The sequence below is a fragment of the Schistocerca serialis genome, chromosome 3 (genome assembly GCF_023864345.2).
Source record: "Schistocerca serialis cubense isolate TAMUIC-IGC-003099 chromosome 3, iqSchSeri2.2, whole genome shotgun sequence".
NCBI classification, from domain to species: Eukaryota; Metazoa; Arthropoda; class Insecta; order Orthoptera; family Acrididae; genus Schistocerca; species Schistocerca serialis.
In genome coordinates this window covers 698,910,461-698,934,681 of record NC_064640.1, presented here as the reverse complement: position 1 = coordinate 698,934,681, position 24,221 = coordinate 698,910,461, and the positions used below count along the sequence as shown (strand labels likewise).

At 38.9% G+C, this 24,221-nt stretch overlaps 1 protein-coding gene across 3 annotated transcripts in view; it reads left to right on the top strand.

Moving 5' to 3' along the window:
• The window catches only part of LOC126470566 (uncharacterized), a 280,645-nt gene that overhangs the window by 199,798 nt on the left and 56,626 nt on the right, over positions 1-24,221 (top strand). For all 3 annotated transcript variants that reach the window (XM_050098510.1, XM_050098507.1, XM_050098508.1), the window contains exons 15-18: positions 698-862; positions 4,883-5,013; positions 5,155-5,321; positions 23,572-23,709. In XM_050098510.1, the coding sequence (XP_049954467.1) occupies positions 698-862; positions 4,883-5,013; positions 5,155-5,321; positions 23,572-23,709 (601 nt within the window). The remainder of the gene's footprint in view (positions 1-697; positions 863-4,882; positions 5,014-5,154; positions 5,322-23,571; positions 23,710-24,221) is intronic.

Genomic DNA, 24,221 nt, shown 5'->3' with positions numbered 1-24,221 from the left:
GCCACCAAATTCCTGTGGTATTTTTTTCATTGTGTCAGTCAGCGGATTTGTGTGTGTTTTTAAATTCAAGAATCACCTGGACAACACTGTTTGCCTCTGATGTCTGTGAATACAAAATCTTTTTTGTAATGGTTGTTCAGTAATTGACCAGTTTTCGTTATCCGGGAACAGTGTCCAGTACTGCAGATGAAAGCATACAAAAATAGATCGCTGGACTATTAGCTTCCTCTTTCAGAGAAGGTGGAGGATCATCTTAGGAGAAACTATGCAAAAGGAGAATATATCACTCGAAAGTCAGCCTAAGTGGGTCCCACCAGGGTATAAGTGCCTTTTAGCCTAGTTTTTGTGGAATATTATTTATGTCATTATAAAGTAATCCAGTAGCACACTTTTCCAAGTTGGGTAGCCGATTTCCGACTTGAGACAGGAATATGATGAGGACACCATAAAAAAAATAAAAAAAAAAGATGTTTATCACTTTTTATTGTAAATAGGGCCAAAAATTAGGTTTCATTTTATTCAAAACACTATTTCTGGTTTAGGACTATGTACTCAGAAGATGAACTGTTGAAAAATGCAACATATTATTAACTCAGTCACCATAACAAAATGTTTTATTGGCAACTGCAACCTTTATCATGTAATTTTTTTGGACTGTTCACATCAACAATATATATGTTTCTTTTATGTGCTTCAGGCATTAAATATCCACAGAAAACCTCTCTGGAAGAACGCACTAGTCTAAGCATTATTGTTGAGAGTGAAGACTCCTTGGAGCCTAATCCTGAACCAGTTTCTGAACAACACCAGAGAAGCCCGGTTGTCCATCTCGAGAAAATAACATCCTCTGTGGACAGTAATGGTGAGTGATGGAAGATTTTTAATTTTCACCTCATATTGTGGCAATCAAATGAAAACAAGGCAGATTGGAAAAAGTAAATAAACTTTCCAGAATGAGATTTTCACTCTGCAGCGGAGTGTGTGCTGATATGAAACTTCCTGGCAGATTAAAACTGTGTGCCCGACCGAGACTCGAACTCGGGACCTTTGCCTTTCGCAGGCAAGTGCCCTGCCAACTGAGCTACCGAAGCACAACTCACGGCTGGTACTCACAGCTTTACGTCTGCCAGTACCTCGTCTCCTACCTTCCAAACTTTACAGAAGCTCTCCTGCGAACCTTGCAGGACTAGCACTCCTGAAAGAAAGGATACTGCGGAGACATGGCTAGGCCACAGCCTGGGGGAGGTTTCCAGAATGAGATTTTCACTCTGCAGCGGAGTGTGCGCTGATATGAAACTTCCTGGCAGATTAAAACTGTGTGCCCGACCGAGACTCGAACTCGGGACCTTTGCCTTTCGCGGGCAAGTGCTCTACCAACTGAGCTACCGAAGCACGACTCATGGCCGGTACTCACAGCTTTATTTCTGCCAGTACCTCGTCTCCTACCTTCCAAACTTTACAGAAGCTCTCCTGCGAACCTTGCAGGACTAGCACTCCTGAAAGAAAGGATACTGCGGAAACATGGCTCCGCAGTATCCTTTCTTTCAGGAGTGTTAGTCCTGCAAGGTTCGCAGGAGAGCTTCTGTAAAGTTTGGAAGGTAGGAGACGAGGTACTGGCAGAAATAAAGCTGTGAGTACCGGCCATGAGTCGTGCTTCGGTAGCTCAGTTGGTAGAGCACTTGCCCGCGAAAGGCAAAGGTCCCGAGTTCGAGTCTCGGTCGGGCACACAGTTTTAATCTGCCAGGAAGTTTCTTAGTAAATAAACTGTTTATTATTTCAAAAGTAATCACCATAACAGTTAATACATAAACCTCACTTTGAGACAAAACAGTCAAATCCTCCATTGATACATGTTTGCAATTGCCTACGACACCATGATTGTATCCGGGCACGCACTTCTTTGTCCAATGCAAATCGGTGCCCCACCAGTGTCTTTCGTCAGGGTGCCAAAAAATGTGGGTATCACATGGGTAGAGATCGGGAATTTTGGAGGATGTGTAAGTGCTTTCCAGCAAAACTTCTGCAATGTATTCGAAACAACCTTGGCAACATGTGGGCCCCAGGACATTGGTGGCTGTCAATTTGATTCGGATAAGAGGTGCACACCTGAGTACAATCATGGTTCCATAGGCAACAACAAACATTTTTCCTCAAAGGCAGTGACCATAATGTGTCTCAGTGGGATAATTGTGTGTACAGGTATAACAGTTACTTTTTAAATAACAAACAGTTTACTTACTTTTTCCATCAGTGTCATTTTCAATTGATTGAATTAAAAGAAAAATTCACTTGAGAAAAGTGTGTACATACCTTAAGGAAGTGACGCCTTTATACTGCCAGTAACACACAAAGTATGCAAAACTGTCATAGCTTTTAGTAGTAGTAGTTCCTTCCTCACAACAGGTAGATTCCTCTCAACCTGGGTTCTGAGTGATTTGCCCTTCCTCCTTGAGGAAGGAACTTATTGTTGTTGTCTTCAGTATGAAGACTGTTTGATGCAACTCTCCACACTACTGTATCCTGTGAAAACCTCTTCATCTCCGAATAACTACTGCAACCTACATCCATTTGAATCTGCTTGCTGTATTCATTTCTTGGTCTCCCTCTACAATTTTTACTCCCACACTTCCGTCCAATAGTAAATTTGTGATTCCTTGGTGTCGCAGGATGTGTATTGTCAACCAATCCCTTCTCTAATGGGGTCAAAATGGCCTTGAGCATTATTAACCTCATGGCAGGCCAAAGAGACGATGAGTGTCGATGCAGGATAGTAGACAGGGTAGCAGGTATGAAAAAAAAAACAGTTCCTCAGCTGTTGATGAATCATGAAGGCAGTGAAAGTAACAACAGGATTTATTAAGTAAAATTCTTACAGCCATAGTAACCGGCATCCAAATGGTATGTGTTGTTCATGGGTGCCAGTGCTTGAGTGGCTCAGGATGCAGCAGCAGGAGACAGCCACTGGCATGGAAACGCCAGGCTGGACAGACAGCTGTAAAAGAAGTGAAGTCAGATCCTTGGTGGCACAGAGCTATGTCAGATGTGTCCATCCCAAACATGCAGCAAACTCCAATGTAGGCTGGTCAAACTGTTAAGCGTAAATGCAGCAACCGGCCAGCAGTCCACAGTAGACGGAACTGCATGAGGGGTCCAAGTGTGAACTACAAACTTAGGACCCCCGGAAGATGACCTGGAGCCGGTTCATATCAGCCAATTGATTTATGGCTGCCTGCTCCAGCTCTGTTATGACAGGACCTCACTTTTGGTCATGTAGACCAGGAAGTGGTACAGTAGCAAACCCTAGCAAAGTGTAATCCAGATGTCCAATGGAGTAGCCCAGCCCTAGTAGCATGCTGTATCGACAGTGTTCCAGCCCTGGCAGCATGTGGCAGGGCCTGGTGTGCTATGTCGCAAGTTATGGATGCCGATTTAGAAAGATTGTGGTGTAACATTTCTTTTAGCCAAGTTGTGTCATAAATTTCTCCCCAATTCCATGCAGTACTGCCTCATCATTTTCTGAATCTACCCATCTAATCTTTAGCATTACTCTGTAGCAGCACACTTCAAAAGCTCTCTTCTTGTGTGAGCTGCTTACTGTCTAAGTTCCACTTCTGTACAAAACTACACTCCAGATCAGTATTTCTCAACCAGCATGTTGCAACACAATTATTCATCACAAATACATGTCAGGTGGCTCATGAAATTTTTATGTCCCTGTTTAAGAGAATAATTTTATTTTATTGCATGCCTTGTGTTTATGTTCATATTCAAGGTCTCATGTAATACATTTGTGTCTCAGTCACTCAATAGTAAAAAGGTTTTGTATGTACTTCATGTTTGTCCTTTTTTGCGTCTAGGAAAGTGATACAAGTAGGGATGTCGAGAAAGTTTGAAACATACTTTGGTGTGCTCCAAAGGCAAAAAAGGTTGATGAACACTATTCCAAATAAATATCTTAGGAAAAGGCTTCTTAACATTTAAATTTATGTTAGATGTTAACAAATTCCTCTTTTTTCAGATATGCTTTTTGTTCTTTAGTCAGCCTGTGTTTCATATCCTGTGCATTTTGGACATTGTCAGTCATTTTTTTTTTCCTCGAATAGTAAAACTCATCTACTACTCTAACGGCTCATTTCCTAATCTGATTCCTTCACCATCACCTGTTTAATTCGATTATATACCAGTACCCTTGTTTCACTTTAGTTGATGTTCATCTTATAATTTCTTTTCATCAACTCACTACCCACTATGTTTAACTGCTCTTCCAAGTCCTTTGCTGTGTCTGCCAGACTTACAAATGGGGATAGTCTACAATCAAGTCTCGTTCCATTCTCAATCACTGCTTCCCTTTCATGCCGTTAGACTCTTATAACTGTCGTCTGGTTTCTGTACAAGTTGTATGTAACCTTTCTCATCCTGTATTTTACCATACTACCTTCAGAATTACAGTGAGTGTATTCCAGTCAGCATAGTCAAAAACGTTTCTCTAAATATACTAAAGCTATGAGTATAGGTTTGCCTTTCTTTAACCCACCTTCCTAGATAAGTCGTAGGGTTAGTAATGCCTCGCATGTTCCTCCATTTCTTTGGAACCCAAACTGATTTTCCCTGAGGTTTGTTTCTACCAGTTGTACTTTTACTTCTTTCTATTCTGTATCTCTCTGTCATTAGCAAAGTGCATTCATAAGAGAAAGATACTTCCTGATTTTTACTTTTGAATTGCGTTACTACTCAGGGGTAACTCAATGTATGTTTATTCACCAGAAATTTGTAATGGCAGGCAGAGAAAGTAATGATATTCTTCACTAACATTGGCATTTAATGCTGTAATGTTAGGGCTGTAACTATTATTATTATTATTATTATTATTATTATGTTAAAGAATCTGGGCTCGATGAAAGATCCCAGATGTCCTCTACGTCGGATACCCAGCAGAGCAAGGAATCAAGTGTCCGTGAAGATATAATAAATTGCTCCTGTGGGTCCCAAGAGGAGCATGGATTGATGGTCCAGGTAACCAATTGATTGCTTACCACTGCTTCTGTCACTTACTTACCAATGAGAGATCACTAATTTGACCAGCTTACTTTAATTTGAGCCTTAAACAGTTTACAGAATCACTACTTATTATTCATAAACTTTTATTTGTTGCAGTGTGATATATGTCTGTGCTGGCAGCATGGTTTCTGCAATAGTATTCAAGTAGAATTAGATGTACCAGAAAAATACGTTTGTACATTTTGTCTCAACCCACCATTGGAGAGGCAAGCAAAGAAGTATAGCCATTCTCAGGACTGGCTCCTCAGCGGAACGTTATCAAGGTAGCCTAATAATCTGCTGCATGCTTGAAGAGAGTTTTTTTTATTTATTTATTTATTTCATTTTTTTTAATATCACTTATTATCGATCCATCTGTGAAGTGTGGTAAATGGCATTGAGATTTGAATGCAGAAATTTTCCATTCTTGTCAAAGGCAGATGACTGACAATAAGGCAGGTAAAAAAATACTCAGTTTCAAGACTGTTAATTTGCTGAAATTTATTGTATGACTAATGGAAAATCTCATATAAAGATGTGAAACAAATACTAACAAAGAGATAGAGGGGCTGGCCAGTACTTACCTCAGCTCAGTACAGCCGCTAGATACACAAAGCAGAACAGAAAATTTACGTATTCTAGCTTTCGGAACTTTGTTCCTTCGTCAGGGTGGAGAGAGGGGAATAAAAGGGGAAGAAGGGAAAGTGGATTCAATTACTCACCACCCAGGACATGAAGCAACAGGGGAAAGGTAAACAGGGAGGGTAGCAAAGATGGAGGCATGGGTGTGAGAGGGAAGCCAAAGTACTGTGCCAGCTTCGAACCAAAGAGGATGCATACAGAAGTAAAGAGGTATATAGTATAAAGATAAACACAACTATGTAGGATGAAAAGATGTGTGAATGGCTAAAGAGGAAAGGGAAAGAGGAGAAGACTGAAGAGTAAATGGGAGTGAGTTGGTTAACGTAGGTTGAGTCCAGGGGGATGGCAGGATGAAAGGATGTGTTGGAGTGCAAGTTTCCATCTCCACAGTTCCGAGGAACTGGTGTTGGGTGGGAGAAGCCAAATGGCATGTAAGGTGTAGCAGGTTCCCTAGGTCCCTAGAATTATGCTGGAGGGCATGCTCTGCTACTGGGTGTTGGACATCTCCTCGGCGGACAGTTCGCCTGTGCCCGTTGATGCGCTCAGCCAGTTTAGTTATCGTCATACCAATGTAGAAGGCTGTGTAGTGCAGGCATGTCAGCTGATAAATGACATGTGTTGTTTCACATGTGGCCCTGCCTTGAATTGTGTATGTTTTACCAATAACGAGGCTGGAGTAGGTGGTTGTGGGGGGGATGCATGAGGCAGGTTTTGCAGCGGGGTTGGTTACAGGGGTAGGAACCGCTGCGTAGAGAACGTGGTCTGGGAATATTGTAGGGTTTGACAAGGATGTTACGGAGGTTAGGGGGCGACGAAAGGCAACTCTGGGTGGTGTGGGGAGAATATTGTCTAGGGATGATCTCATTTCATGGCTTGACTTGAGAAAGTCATATCCCTGGCGGAGTAACTTGTTGATGTATACGAGGCCAGAATAATATTGGGTGACAAGGCGGATGCTTCTCTGTCGTCTGGGGATAGGAACATTGTTGTTGGACGGGGAGGAATGTGTTGCTCAGGAGATCTGTTTGTGGACAAGGTCTGCAGGATAGTTGCGGGAGAGGAAAGCACTGGTCAGGTTATTGGTGTAATTGTTGAGGGATTCGTCACTGGAGCAGATACGTTTGCCACGAATACCTAGGCTGTAGGGAAGGGAGCGTTTGATGTGGAATGGATGGCAGCTATCAAAGTGAAGGTACTGTTTGTCTGTTTGTGGGTTTGATGTGGACAGAGGTGTGGATGTGAGCTTCAACAAGATGAAGATCAACGTCCAGGAAGGTGGCTTGGGTTTTGGGGGAGGAACAGGTGAAATTCAGATTCGAAAAGGAGTTGAGGTTATGGAGGAAATTAAGGAGTGTTTCTTCACTATGAGTCCAGACCACAAAGGTGTCATCTATAAACCTATACCAGGCCAGGGGAAGCAGCTGTTGGATCTTCAGGAAAGCCTCTTCCATGCGGCTCATGAAGAGGTTGGCATAGGACAGAGCCATCCTGGTTCCCATGGCCATTCCATTGATTTGTTTGTAGCTCTGGCCTTCAAAAGTGAAGTAATTATGGGTGAGGATGAAGTTGGTAAGTGTGATAAGGAACGAGGTTTTTGGAAGATCTTCGGGTGGTGTTGGGAGAGGTATTGTTCGAGGGCAGAGAGGCCATAGGTATGTGGGATGTTTGTGTAAAGGGATGTGGCATCTATGGTGACAAGAAAGGTTTCAGGTGGGAGGGGAGTGGGAATGGATTTGAGGTGTTCTAGGAAGTGGTTTGTGTCTTTGATGTAGGATGGGAGTCTGCGGGTGATAGGTTGGAAGTGTTGGTCTCCCGAGCTGAGATACGTTCTGGTGGGGCTTTGAAGCCTGCCACAATGGGACAGCCAGGGTGGTTCTCTTTGTGGATTTTGGGTAATAGGTAGAAGGTAGGGGTATGTGGCTCAGGTGGAGTGAGTAGGTCTATGGAAGCTGTTGTGAGGCCTTGTGAGGGACCTTGGATTTTTAGGATTTTCTGCAGCTCAGTCTGGATGGAGGGAATGGGATCCTGGGTAACGCATTTGTAGGTTGAGGTGTCGGAGAGTTGTGCAGTCCTTCTGGCAGATACTCCACACGCTCAAATACCAAAGTTGTGGCGCCTTTATCTGTCGGGAGGATGACAATAGAGCGGTTTGTTTTGAGCTCCTTAATGGCACGGGATTCAGCTGTGGTGATGTTGGGGGTTGTCAGGATGTTCTTTAAGAGGGACTGGGAGACTAACACTGGATGTGAGGAATTCCTGAAATGCCTGAAAGGGATGGTTTTGGGGGAGGGGAGGAGGATCCCTTTGAGAAGGCGGTCGGAACTGTTCTAGACAGTGTTCAACACTGGATCTAGTTATTTGGGGGCTGTGTTTGGGTGGTGAAGTGATATTTCCAGTTGAGGTTCTGGGTGAATGACAAGAGATCTTTAACCAGGGCAGTGTAGTTGAATTTAGGCTTGGGGCTAAAGGTTAAACCTTTTGATAGAATAGATGTCTCTGAAGGAGAGAGGGATCTGGATGAGAGGTTTAGAACTGAATTGGGACTGGTGATATGTGGCATTTGACTGTGGTTATAGTTGAGATTTGGTCTGTGTGGGGTATGTGCTAGGATTGGGAGATTGAGTAGGGTGGATAGGCTAGGTTTGCTGGCTATGAGGGGGGTTTGTTGAAGGTGCTGTCGTGGTTGATGTTTGTGAGAGATAGGGAGAGGGACCCCACTTCTTACAAGGGAACCTCCCCATCGCACCCCCCTCAGATTTAGTTATAAGTTGGCACAGTGCATAGGCCTTGAAAAACTGAACACAGATCAATCGAGAAAACAGGAAGAAGTTGTGTGGAACTATGAAAAAAATAAGCAAAATATACAAAACTGAGTAGTCCATGGGCAAGATAGGCAACATCAAAGACAGTGTGAGCCCTTTGAGAAGGCGGTCGGAACTGTTCTAGACAGTGTTCAACACTGGATCTAGTTATTTGGGGGCTGTGTTTGGGTGGTGAAGTGATATTTCCAGTTGAGGTTCTGGGTGAATGAGAAGAGATCTTTAACCAGGGCAGTGTAGTTGAATTTAGGCTTGGGGTTAGCATGAGCAGCTGTGGAAGGAGAGGTCCTTGGTTCAAGTCTTCCCACGAGTGAAAAGTTTAATTTTTTATTTTCAGACCATTATTATCTGTCTGTCCATCCGTCCGAAGCGCAGTAACTGCGCCGTAGTATGGGGACGCTACACCTAAACAAACATCGAAACACACGACGTCAGTCGACTACAGCGCACGGAAGAGAGAGTATTCCTGCTAACGAGGCTCCATGGCTGGCAGTTGACTGTTCGCTGCTTTGGACGAGAGTGCATTAAATACGTGAGATGTATTCTGTGGCCAATGTGAATCCAGCAAATATAGTTCGTGACTTCAATAACAAGGTCAATGAATATTTTCCGAACTGTAAGGAATCGGAAAGTTCCTTAAGGGATCGAACGATTGTCGAACATTTGTATGATTGTTTCCTACATTTGTTGATAAACAGTACGTGTGGTGATGATGATACCTTGCTGATTGCTGTGGGGCTGTATGTACCAGATGATGAGATTGTTGACGATCCATACAAAGAACACGAAGAGGAAATACTGCGACTTCAATCTGATGGTATTTCTTTGGGTTACATGAAGGAAATGCTCCAATACAGGTTACTGTCCAAACCAATTAAAAGACACAAATATAGATTATGGAGTGAAGTAACAAATAAATTTAAGAAATTTAAAGGGATGGAGGAAAAAAGCACAATTAAATATTGCAAAGAAGTCGTGGAACGAGGTGGAACCCGAAGACAGTTCAGTGAACTAGAAAACCATGTATACCGACAATTTATTAAAGCCAGAAATGAAGTAAGTGCGCTGCATGGTACAGACCTACAGATTTGGGGATTGCATTACGCTAAACAAATCGGCCTGGACTTCAAGGCTTCATCTCATGGGCTTGTCACGTTCAAAAGAAAATACAAAATTACAAGCAGGAAGATTATGAAATATGTAAGCAGGAACCACGCGAATAAACTGGAAGAACTTTTAGAGTGTTCCTAGACATTTGTTGCAGAAACTAACATCAGATTCCAACAGTATGAAGACGCATATACAGGGTTATTACAAATGATTGAAGCGATTTCATAAATTCACTGTAGCTCCATCCATTGACATATGGTCACGACACACTACAGATACGTAGAAAAACTCATAAAGTTTTGTTCGGCTGAAGCCGCACTTCAGGTTTCTGCCGCCAGAGCGCAGTGAGACAAAATGGCGACAGGAGCCAAGAAAGCGTATGTCGTGCTTGAAATGCACTCACATCAGTCAATCATAACAGTGCAACGACACTTCAGGACGAAGTTCAACAAAGATCCACCAACTGCTAACTCCATTCGGCGATGGTATGCGCAGTTTAAAGCTTCTGGATGCCTCTGTAAGGGGAAATCAACGGGTCGGCCTGCAGTGAGCGAAGAAACGGTTGAACGCATGCGGGCAAGTTTCATGCATAGCCCGCGGAAGTCGACGAATAAAGCAAGCAGGGAGCTAAACGTATCACAACCGACGGTTTGGAAAATCTTACGGAAAAGGCTAAAGCAGAAGCATTTCTTAAACAGGAGATTGGAAGACCAATGGATCGGTCGTGGTGGAGATCATGATCAACAATTCATGTCATGGCCTCCACGCTCTCCCGACTTAACCCCATGCAATTTCTTTCTGTGGGGTTATGTGAAAGATTCAGTGTTTAAACCTCCACTACCAAGAAATGTGCCAGAAATGCGAGCTCGCATCAACGATGCTTTCGAACTCATTGATGGGGACGTGCTGCGCCGAGTGTGGGAGGAACTTCATTATTGGCTTGATGTCTGCCGAATCACTAAAGGGGCACATATCGAACATTTGTGAATGCCTAGAAAAACTTTTTGAGTTTTTGTATGTGTGTGCAAAGCATTGTGAAAATATCTCAAATAATAAAGCTATTGTAGAGCTGTGAAATCGCTTCAATCATTTGTAATAACCCTGTATATCAACACAGATCAGTCCGGTTTTAACTATGAAATGAAATCAACCCACACGTTATCGTTAGTTGGAGAAGGCGACACAGAATGTACTGTAGACGAGCTGCATGCCACTTCACATAATTATAGCATACAATGTGCTCTGAACAAAGCAGGATTTCTTTTACCTACATTTTATTTATGTTTACAGGAAAAAAATGTTGTATTTGGACCGCAAGTTCAGCAACAGGTGAATAGGGTACTTGTGCAAATGCCGAATGTCATAGTGAATTGCAGTGCGTCAGGAAAAATGGAGAAGAGACTAGTGAACGACTTTAATGAACATGTGATTGCTCCTTACGCAGACAAAGATTTTACCTTACTCCTTGACAGCTATACAGGACAGAAGGATCAGGCATTGTACAATTTTAGTGTGGGAGTAGACGTGATTACCATTCCTCCAGGTTGTACATCTCTTGTGCAACCTTTAGATGTATTTGGTTTTCGGCAAGTGAAATACTTTGTGAAAAGATTCTATGATTTTGCAAAGCTGCACAGGTACACAGAGCAGCATTGTTTGTGTGATCGTGTGTCAATTATCAAAGTTCAGGCACTCACACATAATCAAGTTCGCTCTCCAAAATTCCAGGACATGTTCATATTTGCTTGGACATATGCAGGATTTGATGGTCTACACACAGAAAAATTTGAAAACGTTAAAAACTTATGTTTTGACAGAGCACAGGGAAAACTGTGTGACTGTGAAACTGTTGCATTCATTTGTTGCAGTATATGAGACAAACTCTTATGTTTTCATCACTTTTTTGGGAGTGATTATCACATCCACAAGAAAACCTAAATTGGGCAAGGTAGAAGAATCTTTTTACCCATTCGCCAAGTGTACAAGTTAGGTTGGTCGACAACATATTCCTGTCAAGTGACGCACATGCTGTCACCAGTGTTGTATAGAATATATCAGACGTGTTTTCCTGTGGAGGAATCGGTTGACCTATGACCTTGCAATCAAATGTTTTCGGTTCCCATTGGAGAGGCATGTCCTTTCGTCTACTAATCACACGGTTTTGCGGTGTGGTCGCAAAACACAGACACTAAACTTATTACAGTGAACAGGGACGTCAATGAACGAACGGACAGATCATAACTTTGCGAAAATAAAGAAAGTAAACTTTTCACTTGAGGGAAGACTTGAACCAGGGACCTCTCGTTCCGCAGATGCTCATGCTAACCACGGGACCACGGCACTCCTGAGCTCACATTATCCTTGATGTTGCCTATCTTGCACATGGACTACTCAGTTTGTGTATTTTTCTTATTTTCTTCATACTTCCACACAACTTCTTCCTGTTTTCTCGATTGACCTGTGTTCAGTTTTTCAAGGCCTATGCACTGTGCCAACTTATAACTAACTCTGAGGGGGGTATTAAGATGTTTAGATTTTCCCACCTCCGCGTTGCAAATGTTTTGATTGAAATGCCCAGTCGATGCACTGTTGTTTTCACATCAATTCTACCAACATTGAGAGTTGTTTAGTTTTCGGGGTTTCGTAAAATTCCTGGATTCATGCGTCGTCGCTGTGCAGCCTATGAAAAGGATTGCGGAAGACTCCCAAATAAATTCCAAAGTACAGTGCAGCTTTAATACCAATATATTTCCAGGACTCTGGTGTCCGAGCCTGTTGAACTGTACCGGTTACATCACATGTACCCAAAGTTGACATCAAACGACACAGAGTTCACAACAATCAAAAAACGAGTGAGCCTACAATACATTTGCTCGCAACCCTAGCCAAAAAACAAGTGCCCCTAGGTGCCTGCGTGACCTCTATTTATACTTTTGTTAACAATTATCTACAATGAAAATTACAATTTTATGTAAAATCACAATTAAAAGTTAAACCGAATATGAGATACACATTTGCTAAAAATTTACAATCTCAGTGCTGAACAAGGTGAACCTATTTTCAACTTAGTTACGAGTTAATATAACATTTTCTGACTAATTATGTTACAGGTAACAATTACATTTCTAAATTTGTTTATAACAAATCAACTAGTGCCCTAATTTTAGTGCTAACATATATCGGAGATTCAATTAACGTGCTTTATTTATATGTTCTATTTAATTTGTTGTAGTAATTTTATAATGATAAGTTTACTGGTACATCCTGACCATGTGCTCTATTTCTTTCAATTAGTTACAGTATTAATCTCACATTTATATTATGTTTCTCGCATAAGATCAATGTTAATCAGCAAAGCATCGTTTTCAAATTATATGTATACTGAAATAATGTTTTTTTGTATGTAATTGTGAAACAGGTCACTTTACAATTGGACAGTTAGGACTGGTGTTTATCTTTAATGCTCTCCGAGGGGTTCTGATAGGTAGCAATGAGATACAGTAATATTTCAATACCCCCGAAGAGTTTTGCCTAGCCTGATAGACGAATCACTTCTCACAGAAATATTAGTGTGATTGATGTGATACAGTACTAGTTGGACAAAGTAACACAAACTGCATATATCTGAAAAGGTACAAAATTGGATCATGAAACTTTACATACAGGTAAATTTTCCAAATAGCTACAAACATATACATCAAGAAAACAAGACTTGGAAATATGAGATTACAAAGAAATTTCCAAACTTTTACAAAATCAATATTTACATCAAATTTTCTGAATGAATGTTTTTCCGAAACTATCACTTCTAGAGCGTCCATTAATTTTCCCTCCTTCAAACACTCAAACACAACTAAGCTAACAAATCACAAATTTGATTGGATTGATTACGTTGCACTTTTAAAGTGTCCATATGACATGTTCTAGAATAATATCATCATATAAAAGATAGGAGAATAAAATTTATCCTAACAGTTTGCAATACCATAAAATATTTTACAAATCTTATCAAACATGAATATTCAAAATTATATTTGTGTATTTATATTGTGACAGTATAGAAACTGTTCATTTATATCCAATCCGGGTTGTTGTCACAAGTATCTGAATATACTATGTATAGTCAATATTTCTTGGCTTTGTACATCAAATGCAGTAACGTTTCAAAATGTTTACCAGACATCCAGAAATTCAGATCAAATTAACACTGAGAAACAGCTTCAAGATTTTATAAATTGTGACAAAATAAGTCATGCGTCAATAAAATTCCTGGAAGTGGCAAGATACACTTAAGCAAGTGAAAATGTAATTGTGCTATAGTTAGCAGCCTTGCAGTAAGGAGATTTTGTAAAAAAAAAAAAAAATCCAGGACCTTGTCACATGGCATCTTATATTTCATTTCGTCAAAGTCCTCAGTCTGTTTATTAAAGTTGTCATTTCCTACCCCTCACTACCAAGCTAGTCTCCAGATTTTGTCTTGCAGGATGTAAGTAGTGTAAAATAATAGTTTTTCAATGTGATTTGTGTGCTATGTGTTGTCATAGTTGTTCAAAAATAACTCTCAATTGTAATTTCACATCAGCATTTCCTTCAATCAAAATGTATAAGAGTTCTACTTCATGCAATTCAAATGATTCATAAGTTCCGTTATGTGTGACTGCACAGTACCATCATCATTATAATCCTCTCAATGAAACGAAACATCAAAACCATTAATAAATCAGGGTTCAATACCACCAAACCACCTCAGCAGCATTGCATATCATATAACCTAAACCTATCATCGTCATCATCATCATCCAAATACCCCTACGAAAATGCAAGCCAAAACAAAACCATCTTCCATCAATAAACCGTAAACATCAATTCATGTGAATCAGAAACAGGAATGACTCTGCAACCTCAAATCCTTAATACAAATGCAAATCACATCACTTACCTTATTTCAAGACGATCCTCAACAATTCATATCAATTTCAACTTCTCTCTTGTGTGTACATAACTGAGTGAAACATGTATATAGTATATCATGGTGATAATCCCTTCTTAACAGCATAAATCACTTCAGCCCTTTCATAAATCATAACGTCTTTCAACATATCGTGTGTTCTTATATATAACAACATACAAATTCAGTTGTCAATCGTATAATGGCATGAGAAGCAAAACATAGTAATTCCTTCCATGTGAATAATATATGCAAGGTAAAGACAGTAAAAAGATGTATATAGTTTTTTCTTAACTGCACAAATGTACCATAAAATCTGTAAGTATGTATTAATAAGCTTAGTGTATCTTCACACAATTCACCTTTCATTTCTGGATAAGCTGATATAAATACAGTATGGTCTGTTGTCTGTAAAGATGTGTAACTGTTCCTCACTAGAAAATACATATTGGTTTTTCCTGGCAACTTGGGTTCAAATCATAGTCCTCACATATCAGTAATAGTCACAATCGGTAGGATGTAAATGTCAAATTATCAATACATATGATGATGCAGATTACTCAATCAAAACAAAATGTATCTTATACTACAAATTAAATCACATGAAAATATCTTACATAACAAATATAAGCAAACATAGGTACAAAAAATTAACATATGTATTGTTGGAAGTTTGTGCGTCAGAAAGGTATCGTAGAATGTGGCATCAGTGTTTTCGAGAAGAAAATGTCACATTAACTGGGTCACCTTGCATAAGCCACACACATAGTACACAAAGATTGTGTACCCCCCTGAGGGATTGCAGTTATTGCACATAAGGTTTCAACTGAGTGACATTTCTTAAACTAAATTGCTTTTTTGATTTGGGATAGATAAGTCGGTAGGCGTTTGGATGTGGTTTTTCATAAACTTCAAATGGACCAATGTAAATATCAAAAAATTTATTGATCTCTCTATTGATTGCCTTGGATTTCTCATAACTTTTGGTTAAGACTAGATCACCTACATTGTACTGTCTAAACTTTCCTTTTGAGTCATGTTTAAGCTTTCTCTTGGCACAGTGTGTTTCAATATTTTTCTTTACTTTTTCCATTCTCTCGTCCGGTGTTAACTCATTACAGACAGGGAAATTGATTAATTCATACAACATGTTTGGTGGGTGTTTGTTAAAATGGACTTCATAAGGCATAAAGCCAGTTGTTGTATGTTGTAAGGTGTTCAAAACATCTTCAAAATCACGTATGTAACTTCACCAATTTGTATGATCTTTAGAGCAGTAAGTTCTACAAAGCCTGCCTATTTCACACCTATAGCGCTCAGTTGGGTTACAAGATGGAGAATAAACAGAAATAAGGACGTGCTTAATATCTTCATCTTTCATGAAATCTTTCCAAACGTTAGATGTAAATTGGCTCCCATTGTCTGAAAGAATGGCTTTTGTGAAATAATCATTACAGAAACAGTTTAAAATTTTCCTGCTTGTTGCCTTCTTTAGTGGATACAATTTTACTAGTTTTAGTGAATAAGTCAACAACTACAAACAAATATGTATAACCCTCTTTAGTTCTCGGCAATTGGCCAAACAAATCAATTCCTATAAGCTCCAATTTGCCTTTTGGCACAATACTTTTTAAATAACCTTGGATTTTTTGATTTCACCAATCACGTTTTTGTATAACCAGTCTTACTCTTCTAAACATATTATTAAAACAGACTTTTCCTTAAGTTTGTCTGTGCATTTCATGATTCCACAGTGTCCATAGCTCTCATGTGTGTACTTAATTAAAACATCAACACATTGTATAGGCCAACAAACCTTCCAGATGTCAGAGTCAGTGTTATGTCTCCTGAATAAAATCCCTTTAAAGTTTTGATAATACATGCCAACCTTTTCATAACCCTTTTTACCAATAAGGCTTTTCACAAGTTTCAAATCATCATCCTGGTTCTGGTATCTCCTAAGCTGACTGCAGATGTTAGTAATTTCCTTTTCACCCTTAATCCCTCTCATGTACATTATTTTAAACACTTTGTTATCCAATAGTTCTTCTTCCTGACCACCCCCCCACAGGTAATCTAGACAACGCATCAGCAGTTACATTCTGATCCTCTTTTATATACTGAATGCTATAATCAAATTGTTGCAAAAATATGGCCCACCTGTTTAATCTACTATTGAAAAGTTTAAAGTCTTGAATATAACATAGAGCTTTGTGATCCATGAAAACTATGACTTTATGGCCAGCTAGATAGTTCCTGTATTTAGTGAAACCCCATACAGTGGCGAGTAGTTCCTTCTCAGTCACCGTGTAATTACGTTCATGTTTCTGCAGACCTCGACTGGCAAAGCTGATTGAAAGATGTTCTATTTTTCCATCAATTTCCTTCTGTTGAAACAAATGTACACCCAATCCGTAATCTGAACTATCTGTCATTAGGCAAAATGGCAGTAAAAGGTCAGGTCTGTGGAGTAATTGACTGTTATTTAGTTGTTGTTTGATCTCATCGAATGCTGCTTGACACTGATCTGTCCATTCCCATATGGTGTTCTTTTTTTAATAGCTCTCTCAAACACGGTGCATTTAAAGCTTGGGTGCTGACATACTTACAATAAAAATTACATAGACCATAAAATGACCTCAGCTGTTTCTTGTTCTTTGGACATGAAAACTGGACAATTGCAGAAATTTTATCACTATCAGGTAGAATGCCTTCTCTGTTAATTATATGGCCTAAAAACTTAAAGTCTGATACTCCAAATTTGCATTTACTTAATTTAAGGGTCATACTGCCTTGTCTGAACTTATTGGCTAATTTGTACAAGGTATCAAGGTGTTCCTCCCAAGTTTTGCTGGTTATTAATATATCATCCACATAAATAATTAGTTTAGATAGTAGTTCACTTCCAATCACATGATCCAAAGCTCGAATAAACTCAGCTACAGACACATTCAGCCCGAACGGAACAACACAATACTGAAAACATTTACCATTATGTAAAATGGCTGTGTACTGCCTTGAATCCTGTGCTAATGTGATTAGATGAAAGCCTGAGGTCAAATCCAGGCTAGAAAAATATTTTGTGTCATTGAATTTGTACAGGAGTTCCTCCATGGATTCAGGATGATCTGTTTCTCTTTCTATAAACTTATTCAGGTAATGTGAATCCAATACCAGCCTAATACCACCATCCTTTTTTGAAATACAGACCATTAGGCTGTTATGTGGACTGTGACTTCTCTCTACTATTCTCCATTTTTGCATTTTCTGGAGTTCCCTCTCCACTTCTTTCCTTTTACAGATGGGTACCCCATAAGGCTTAATGAAAAAGGGTTCGTGTGGCTTTAACTTCAAATGACATTCATAATCTTTGACCTTACCAGGTTGATCACTAAAAATGTTACAGTTTTCCCAGAGAAAATTTTCTAATTCCTGCTTTTCAGACTCAGTCAAGTCATTTGCTTCTTTTACCTTTTCTGATATGGTTAGGGAGTAACTATCATCAACCAAATTCTGGTTATTGTGATTCCAATTTTCCTCTTCCTCCATGTAATGGCTACACTCTGGATAAATTATTTCCCTAATGTGGTTACTACTGTTTTTACTTGAATGCAACTGGATCACTACTTTTCCTTGAATACTGGCCTTTGGTTCTGTGAACAGTAATTCTGAATTTTGCCAATCAAAACTCACCTTTGCTTTAACTATCCAGTCCATCCCTAAAATCATTTGCTCATTGAGGTCTGGAATAACTAAACAACCATGTTCAAAATTAATGTTGCCAACAGAAAATCTAATTAAAGCTTGTTTATTTATTAACTTACTAAACTTGCCAGTGGCACCTTTAATCCGTACACCTGTGATGGGAAATTCGATGTAACTTTCAGTGTCTTTTATCCTGTTCCTCAACTTGGCTGAAATACTACTAATGGGACTACCAGTGTCAATCAAAGTCCTGACCAATTGTAAACACTTATTTTTACGTAAGGGCTACCTAAGGTAATATTTGGGTCACTATTTACATTCTCTGCCAGCAAGTCACTTTCTAATTCAGTTGTGTCGATGTTGTTACATACTTCTTCACCACAGGTTTCAATGTCAGAATCAACATAAGATTGAGTGTCATTATGATTAGAATTAAATAGACATGAGACAGATACCTTTCTTTCATTAGACTTAAAATTATCTTTCATGGATGGATCTGATTTGATGACTTCACTTTCCTTATTATTTTCTAAACAAACTTCATTTTCACTGATAATAGATTCCAAAATCTTCTCACCTATTAACTTAGCTTGTTCCTTCGTATTAGCAGATTTACTTAAGATTTCTTTTATGCAAATTGGTACCAATACATTGTTTGCACTCTTAATATCTTCACATTAACCAACTTCGCATTCAGAGTTACTTTCAGCTGCAACACCATTATCAGTAACTTCAACATAAATAATGCCATCTAATTCCTCTTGTGTACATATATCATCAAATACATCATCTTTCACAACACTATCTTTATCAAAATCATCATCAAAATAATCTGTGGGTGATGCCTTTGCATGCACATCTGCCTTAACTACTAAGTGTTCAACATCTGAAGTTACACTACTGAAATCGCTACCTTTTTCATTATCTGAGTCAGGTGTTATTTCCTCATTTTGGCTACCAATTTCTATTAATATAGATACCTCATTATCCTTACCTTCATCAGAAAACTAGCTAGTGATATCATACATATCATAAGTTCTGTCTACATCAGGTGTTAATTTGTCATCAATTAATGCTAAGTCATGTTCATTAAGTTCAAACTGTGGTCCTGCTTGAGTATGTGCATTGTTCAATTCACTCAACATGTGATCCCAAAAGTTTTGCTTATAACTAATATCATCTAAGTAGTAGTCCCTATTTACATTACATTTATGATTGCTTTTATGTTTCCGTCTCTCTAACCTCCTATTTGCCTGGTTTGTGCCATAATTATTCACCTCAAATTGACAGGCTCCCAACGAGGTGGTTACCTGTTTCCCTGATTGGAATTGCTGTTGTGAGGCTGGTTACTGTTTCTCTGTTCTTGATGGTTTTCGTGTCTGTAGTAACTACTGTTTTGGTTACCACGCCAGTTATTATTTCTGTGCCCATTAAATTGTTGTGACCCCCCATTCCTATTGTGAGTGTTTGAGAGGTTTTGATTGTACTGTCTGTCATCATTCTGCCATGCACGGTCAATTTTGTCTACATAATGTAAAAATTCGTCAACACTGTCATCTGGTCCATATACAAGTCCCCACTGAAAATGGTGTGGCAGGCGCCGTTTCAGTGCGTCAAACTGTATCAGTTCGTCCAAAGGTTTGCTCAAATGTGACAATGTCCCTAATTGTTTTTCACAAAATTCTCGCACGCTAATTGCAAGACCTGTGTGATATTTGCTACCGTTAAGAAATTCAGATTTTATTCTTGGCTGTTTGTTTTCCGACCAAAACTTTGCCAAGAATTGGCGTTCAAAATTGGCAAAACGCGTAGTATTTGTATCAATGTTTTGGTTCACCCATGTAAGGGCTTCACCATCCAAAAAACGTTTCGCAAATTTAACTTTAGCTGACTCTGGCATGTTAGGTTGGAAACTGTCTTTGCACTGATGCACAAAGTCAACTGGATGCAATTTCGCATCACCTGGGTAACATTTTAAACTAACATTGTTACAACTATGCACAAACATCTGATTTGAATCAAAATTGGACATAATATTATTTTGCAATTTTGAAACTTCAGAGCTGACTGTTTGCAGTTCTATTGTTACCCTTTCTACTTTCTCGTCAATACGAGATATCTTATCAGAAACAACTTCAGAATTTAATTTCAATCTTTCCCCTACCAATTCTTTTTCTGAAACAAAGAGTTCCTGCAACATTTTTTACTCGTCTTTTCAGTCCACTAATTCATTTAAAACGACTACTTCCATGTTTTTGACACGTTCGTTAACTAATTCAATGCTTTTGTTTGTGTCTTTAAATTCGGATATTGTGAAAGCCTCCAAACAGTCAACTTTGGTTTCTACCATTTCTATGTCACATGCAACAATTTGTACTTTGTTATTTGTTGCATTGATTTCTTCTCTCAGTGATTTCAAATTTTGCTCCAGCTTTTCTTTGACCTATTTAATGTTGCTACCTAATTGGTTATTTTGAGTTACCAATTGTTCTAGTTTATTATTCAACAATTGAGATATCTGATCAATTAAATTCGGTTGCTGATTTGCTCCCGAAAAACCATGAAAGGGCGAAGAACTACTGCTCACGGAATTTGCTTCACTGTTTAAGTGTACATTTGAAGTAGAAGCATGAAATTGACGGCCTGACTGCGTGGTCATGCCTATTCGATTTAACTGAGTTTCGCTCATTTTGATCAAAGTGGCTAACACTAGACAAAACACTTTCCTGCCTGTCAGGTGAAATTGTCACACACACACAATGAAACAAAAACAGAAAATTGTAAGACACTGTCTGCGACTGAAATAAAAACAATTAAAAAGGGTACTTATCTGATTCATTTGCGATGTCATTCCAGAATTTCACTTTTGCTCCTGGCGACTTCCATGGCGCAGTCTGCAACGTACAAGATTATGGTTCCTACCTCTTGTACATGGAATTCTAGCGAGTCGTCCTCTGCACAGTCTTCCACTTGATCCCAGCCCCTCCACCATGTTGAAATGTTTATATTTTCCCACCTCTGCATTGCAAATGTTTTGAGTGAAATGCCCAGTCGATGCACTGTTGTTTTCACGTCATTTCTACCAACATTGAGAGTTGTTTAGTTTTCGGGGTTTTGTAAAATTCCTGGATTCATGCCTCGTCCCTGTGCAGCCTATGAAAAGGATTGCGGAAGACTCCCAGATAAATTCCAAAGTACAGTGCAGCTTTAATACCAATATATTTCCAGGACTCTGGTGTCCGAGCCAGGTGAACTGTACCGGTTACATCACATGTACCCAAAGTTGACATCAAATGACACAGAGTTCACAACAATCAAAAAACGAGTGAGCCTACAATACATTTGCTCGCAACCCTAGCCAAAAAACGAGTGCCCCAAGGTGCCTGCGTGACCTCTATTTATACTTTTGTTAACAATTACCTACAATGAAAATTACAATTTTATGTAAAATCACAATTAAAAGTTGAACCGAATATGAGATACACATTGCTAAAAATTTACAATCTCAGTGCTGAACAAGGTGAATCTGTTTTCAACTTAGTTATGAGTAAATATAACATTTTCTGACTAATTATGTTACAGGTAACAATTACATTTCTAAATTTGTTTATAACAAATCAACTAGTGTCCGAATTTTAGTGCTAACATATATCGAAGATTCAATTAACGTGCTTTATTTACATGTTCTGTTTAATTTGTTGAAGTAATTTTATAATGATAAGTTTACTGGTACATCCTGACCATGTGCTCTATTTCTTTCGATTAGTTATAGTATTAATCTCACATTTATATTATGTTTCTCACATAAGAACAATGTTAATCAGCAAAGCATCGTTTTCGAATTATATGTATACTGAAATAGTATTTTTTTTTGTATGTAATTGTGAAACAGGTCACTTTACAATTGGACAATTAGGACTGGTGTTTATCTTTAATGCTCTCCGAGTGGTTCTGGTAGGTAGCAATGAGATACAGTAATATTTCAGTATGATGGGGAGGTTCCCTTGATAGGTGAGGAAGGGGAAGCTAAGCTGTTGGGTGGATGGTGTGGTGACAGTGAATTAATAGAGACTGAGGCAATGATGGAAATAAAAGAAAGGTTCAGGAGTGGAATTAAAATACAAGGTGAAAGGATATCAATGATACAATTCGCTGATGACATTGCTATCCTGAGTGAAAGTGAAGAAGAATTATTAAGTGATCTGCTGAACGGAATGAACAGTCTAATGAGTACACAGTATGGTTTGAGAGTAAATCGGAGAAAGACGAAGGTAATGAGAAGTAGTAGAAATGAGAACAGCGAGAAACTTAACATCAGGACTGATGGTCACGAAGTCAGTGAAGTTAAGGAATTCTGCTACCTAGGCAGTAAAATAACCAATGACGGACGGAGCAAGAAGGACATCAAAAGCAGACTCGCTATGGCAAAAAAGGCATTTCTGGCCAAGAGAAGTCTACTAATATCAAATACCGGCCTTAATTTGAGGAAGAAATTTCTGAGGATGTACATCTGGAATACAGCATTGTATGGTAGTGAAACATGGACTGTGGGAAAACCGGAACAGAAGAGAATCGAAGCATTTGAGATTTGGTGCTATAGACAAATGTTGAAAATTAGGTGGACTGATAAGGTAAGGATTGAGGAGGTTCTACGCAGAATCAGAGAGGAAAGGAATATGTGGAAAACACTGATAAGGAGAAGGGACAGGATGATAGGACATCTGCTAAGACATGAGGGAATGACTTCCATGGTACTAGAGGGAGCTGTAGAGGGCAAAAACTGTAGAGGAAGACAGAGATTAGAATACGTCAAGCAAATAATTGAGGACGTAGGTTGCAAGTGCTACTCTGAGATGAAGAGGTTAGCACAAGAAAGGAATTCGTGGCGGGCCGCATCAAACCAGTCAGTAGACTGATGACCCAAAAGAAAGAAAGGAAAAAAAATGATTGACACAGGTTAATGGAGTAGCTTTTGAATCTGTCTATATTGTTTGCTTTCCGTTATTTTCCCTTTACTGCCCAAAGATATAATTACTGTTTCCTGAAAGCAGAAAAAAGTGTTACCTTTCAAGTGCTGCAGTGGGGCAAACCAACACACTAATGCTTGGCTGAAATTGGCATTTAATTTTCTTGTGTTTTTTAAATTTCAGATTAATGTTTCGTAAATAATTGATCTATTTCACTAATGATACTTTATATGTTGCTTGTTACTTAAAAATTATATATTCTGAAATTAATTAAATGTTCCAGTTTTGCTGTTATTTATAAATTATTCAAATAGTCCATAATAATAATAATTTCCATTTATAGATTATCAGTAGCCTCCAGTGATAAACAAGACCAGGAGGAATATGCAGAACTGTTAAAGACCTCTCATGAATTACTGTCTGCTTTGATTCGTCTGAAGAAGGCTGTTTGGGCAACTCGCGTAAAAGCTGAATCATTGTGGTGAGTTATTATTGGTTCTTATATTTTTGTGATAAGCTTCCAAAGTAGTATAAAGTATTGTGTGTATTTAAAAAAAATCAAAATAGTATAATTAAAGGTTCCCAAAAATAGAATGGGGAAAGATGATCACTTGCTGCTCATAAAAATCATTCTATGGCAGACAGATTGATCATTGTAAATTACCTTTTAAATCAGTGTTCTGTGTCATAGTGGACATAAATACTGCTTAAATGGGTTCAGGTAGCCTCTGACGGATTTGGGGGGGGGGGGGGGGGGGGGGCTACTGTAGTATATACTCTCTCGTGTGTCTTTCCACTACTCAATGCCTCCAGTATGCAGCAAGTGAATGTTTTCCCTAATACCAATTTTTGTCCTCCATTCAGAAATTCTTGTCATTTTATTAATCTCTAAGGATTCAGTAGATGTGGTTTAATTTCTAATGTTAGTGAGTTGGAGACAGTTGTCTATGACCATCTCATCATCTTTTAAAATTAACTATTTTATATCCTTTA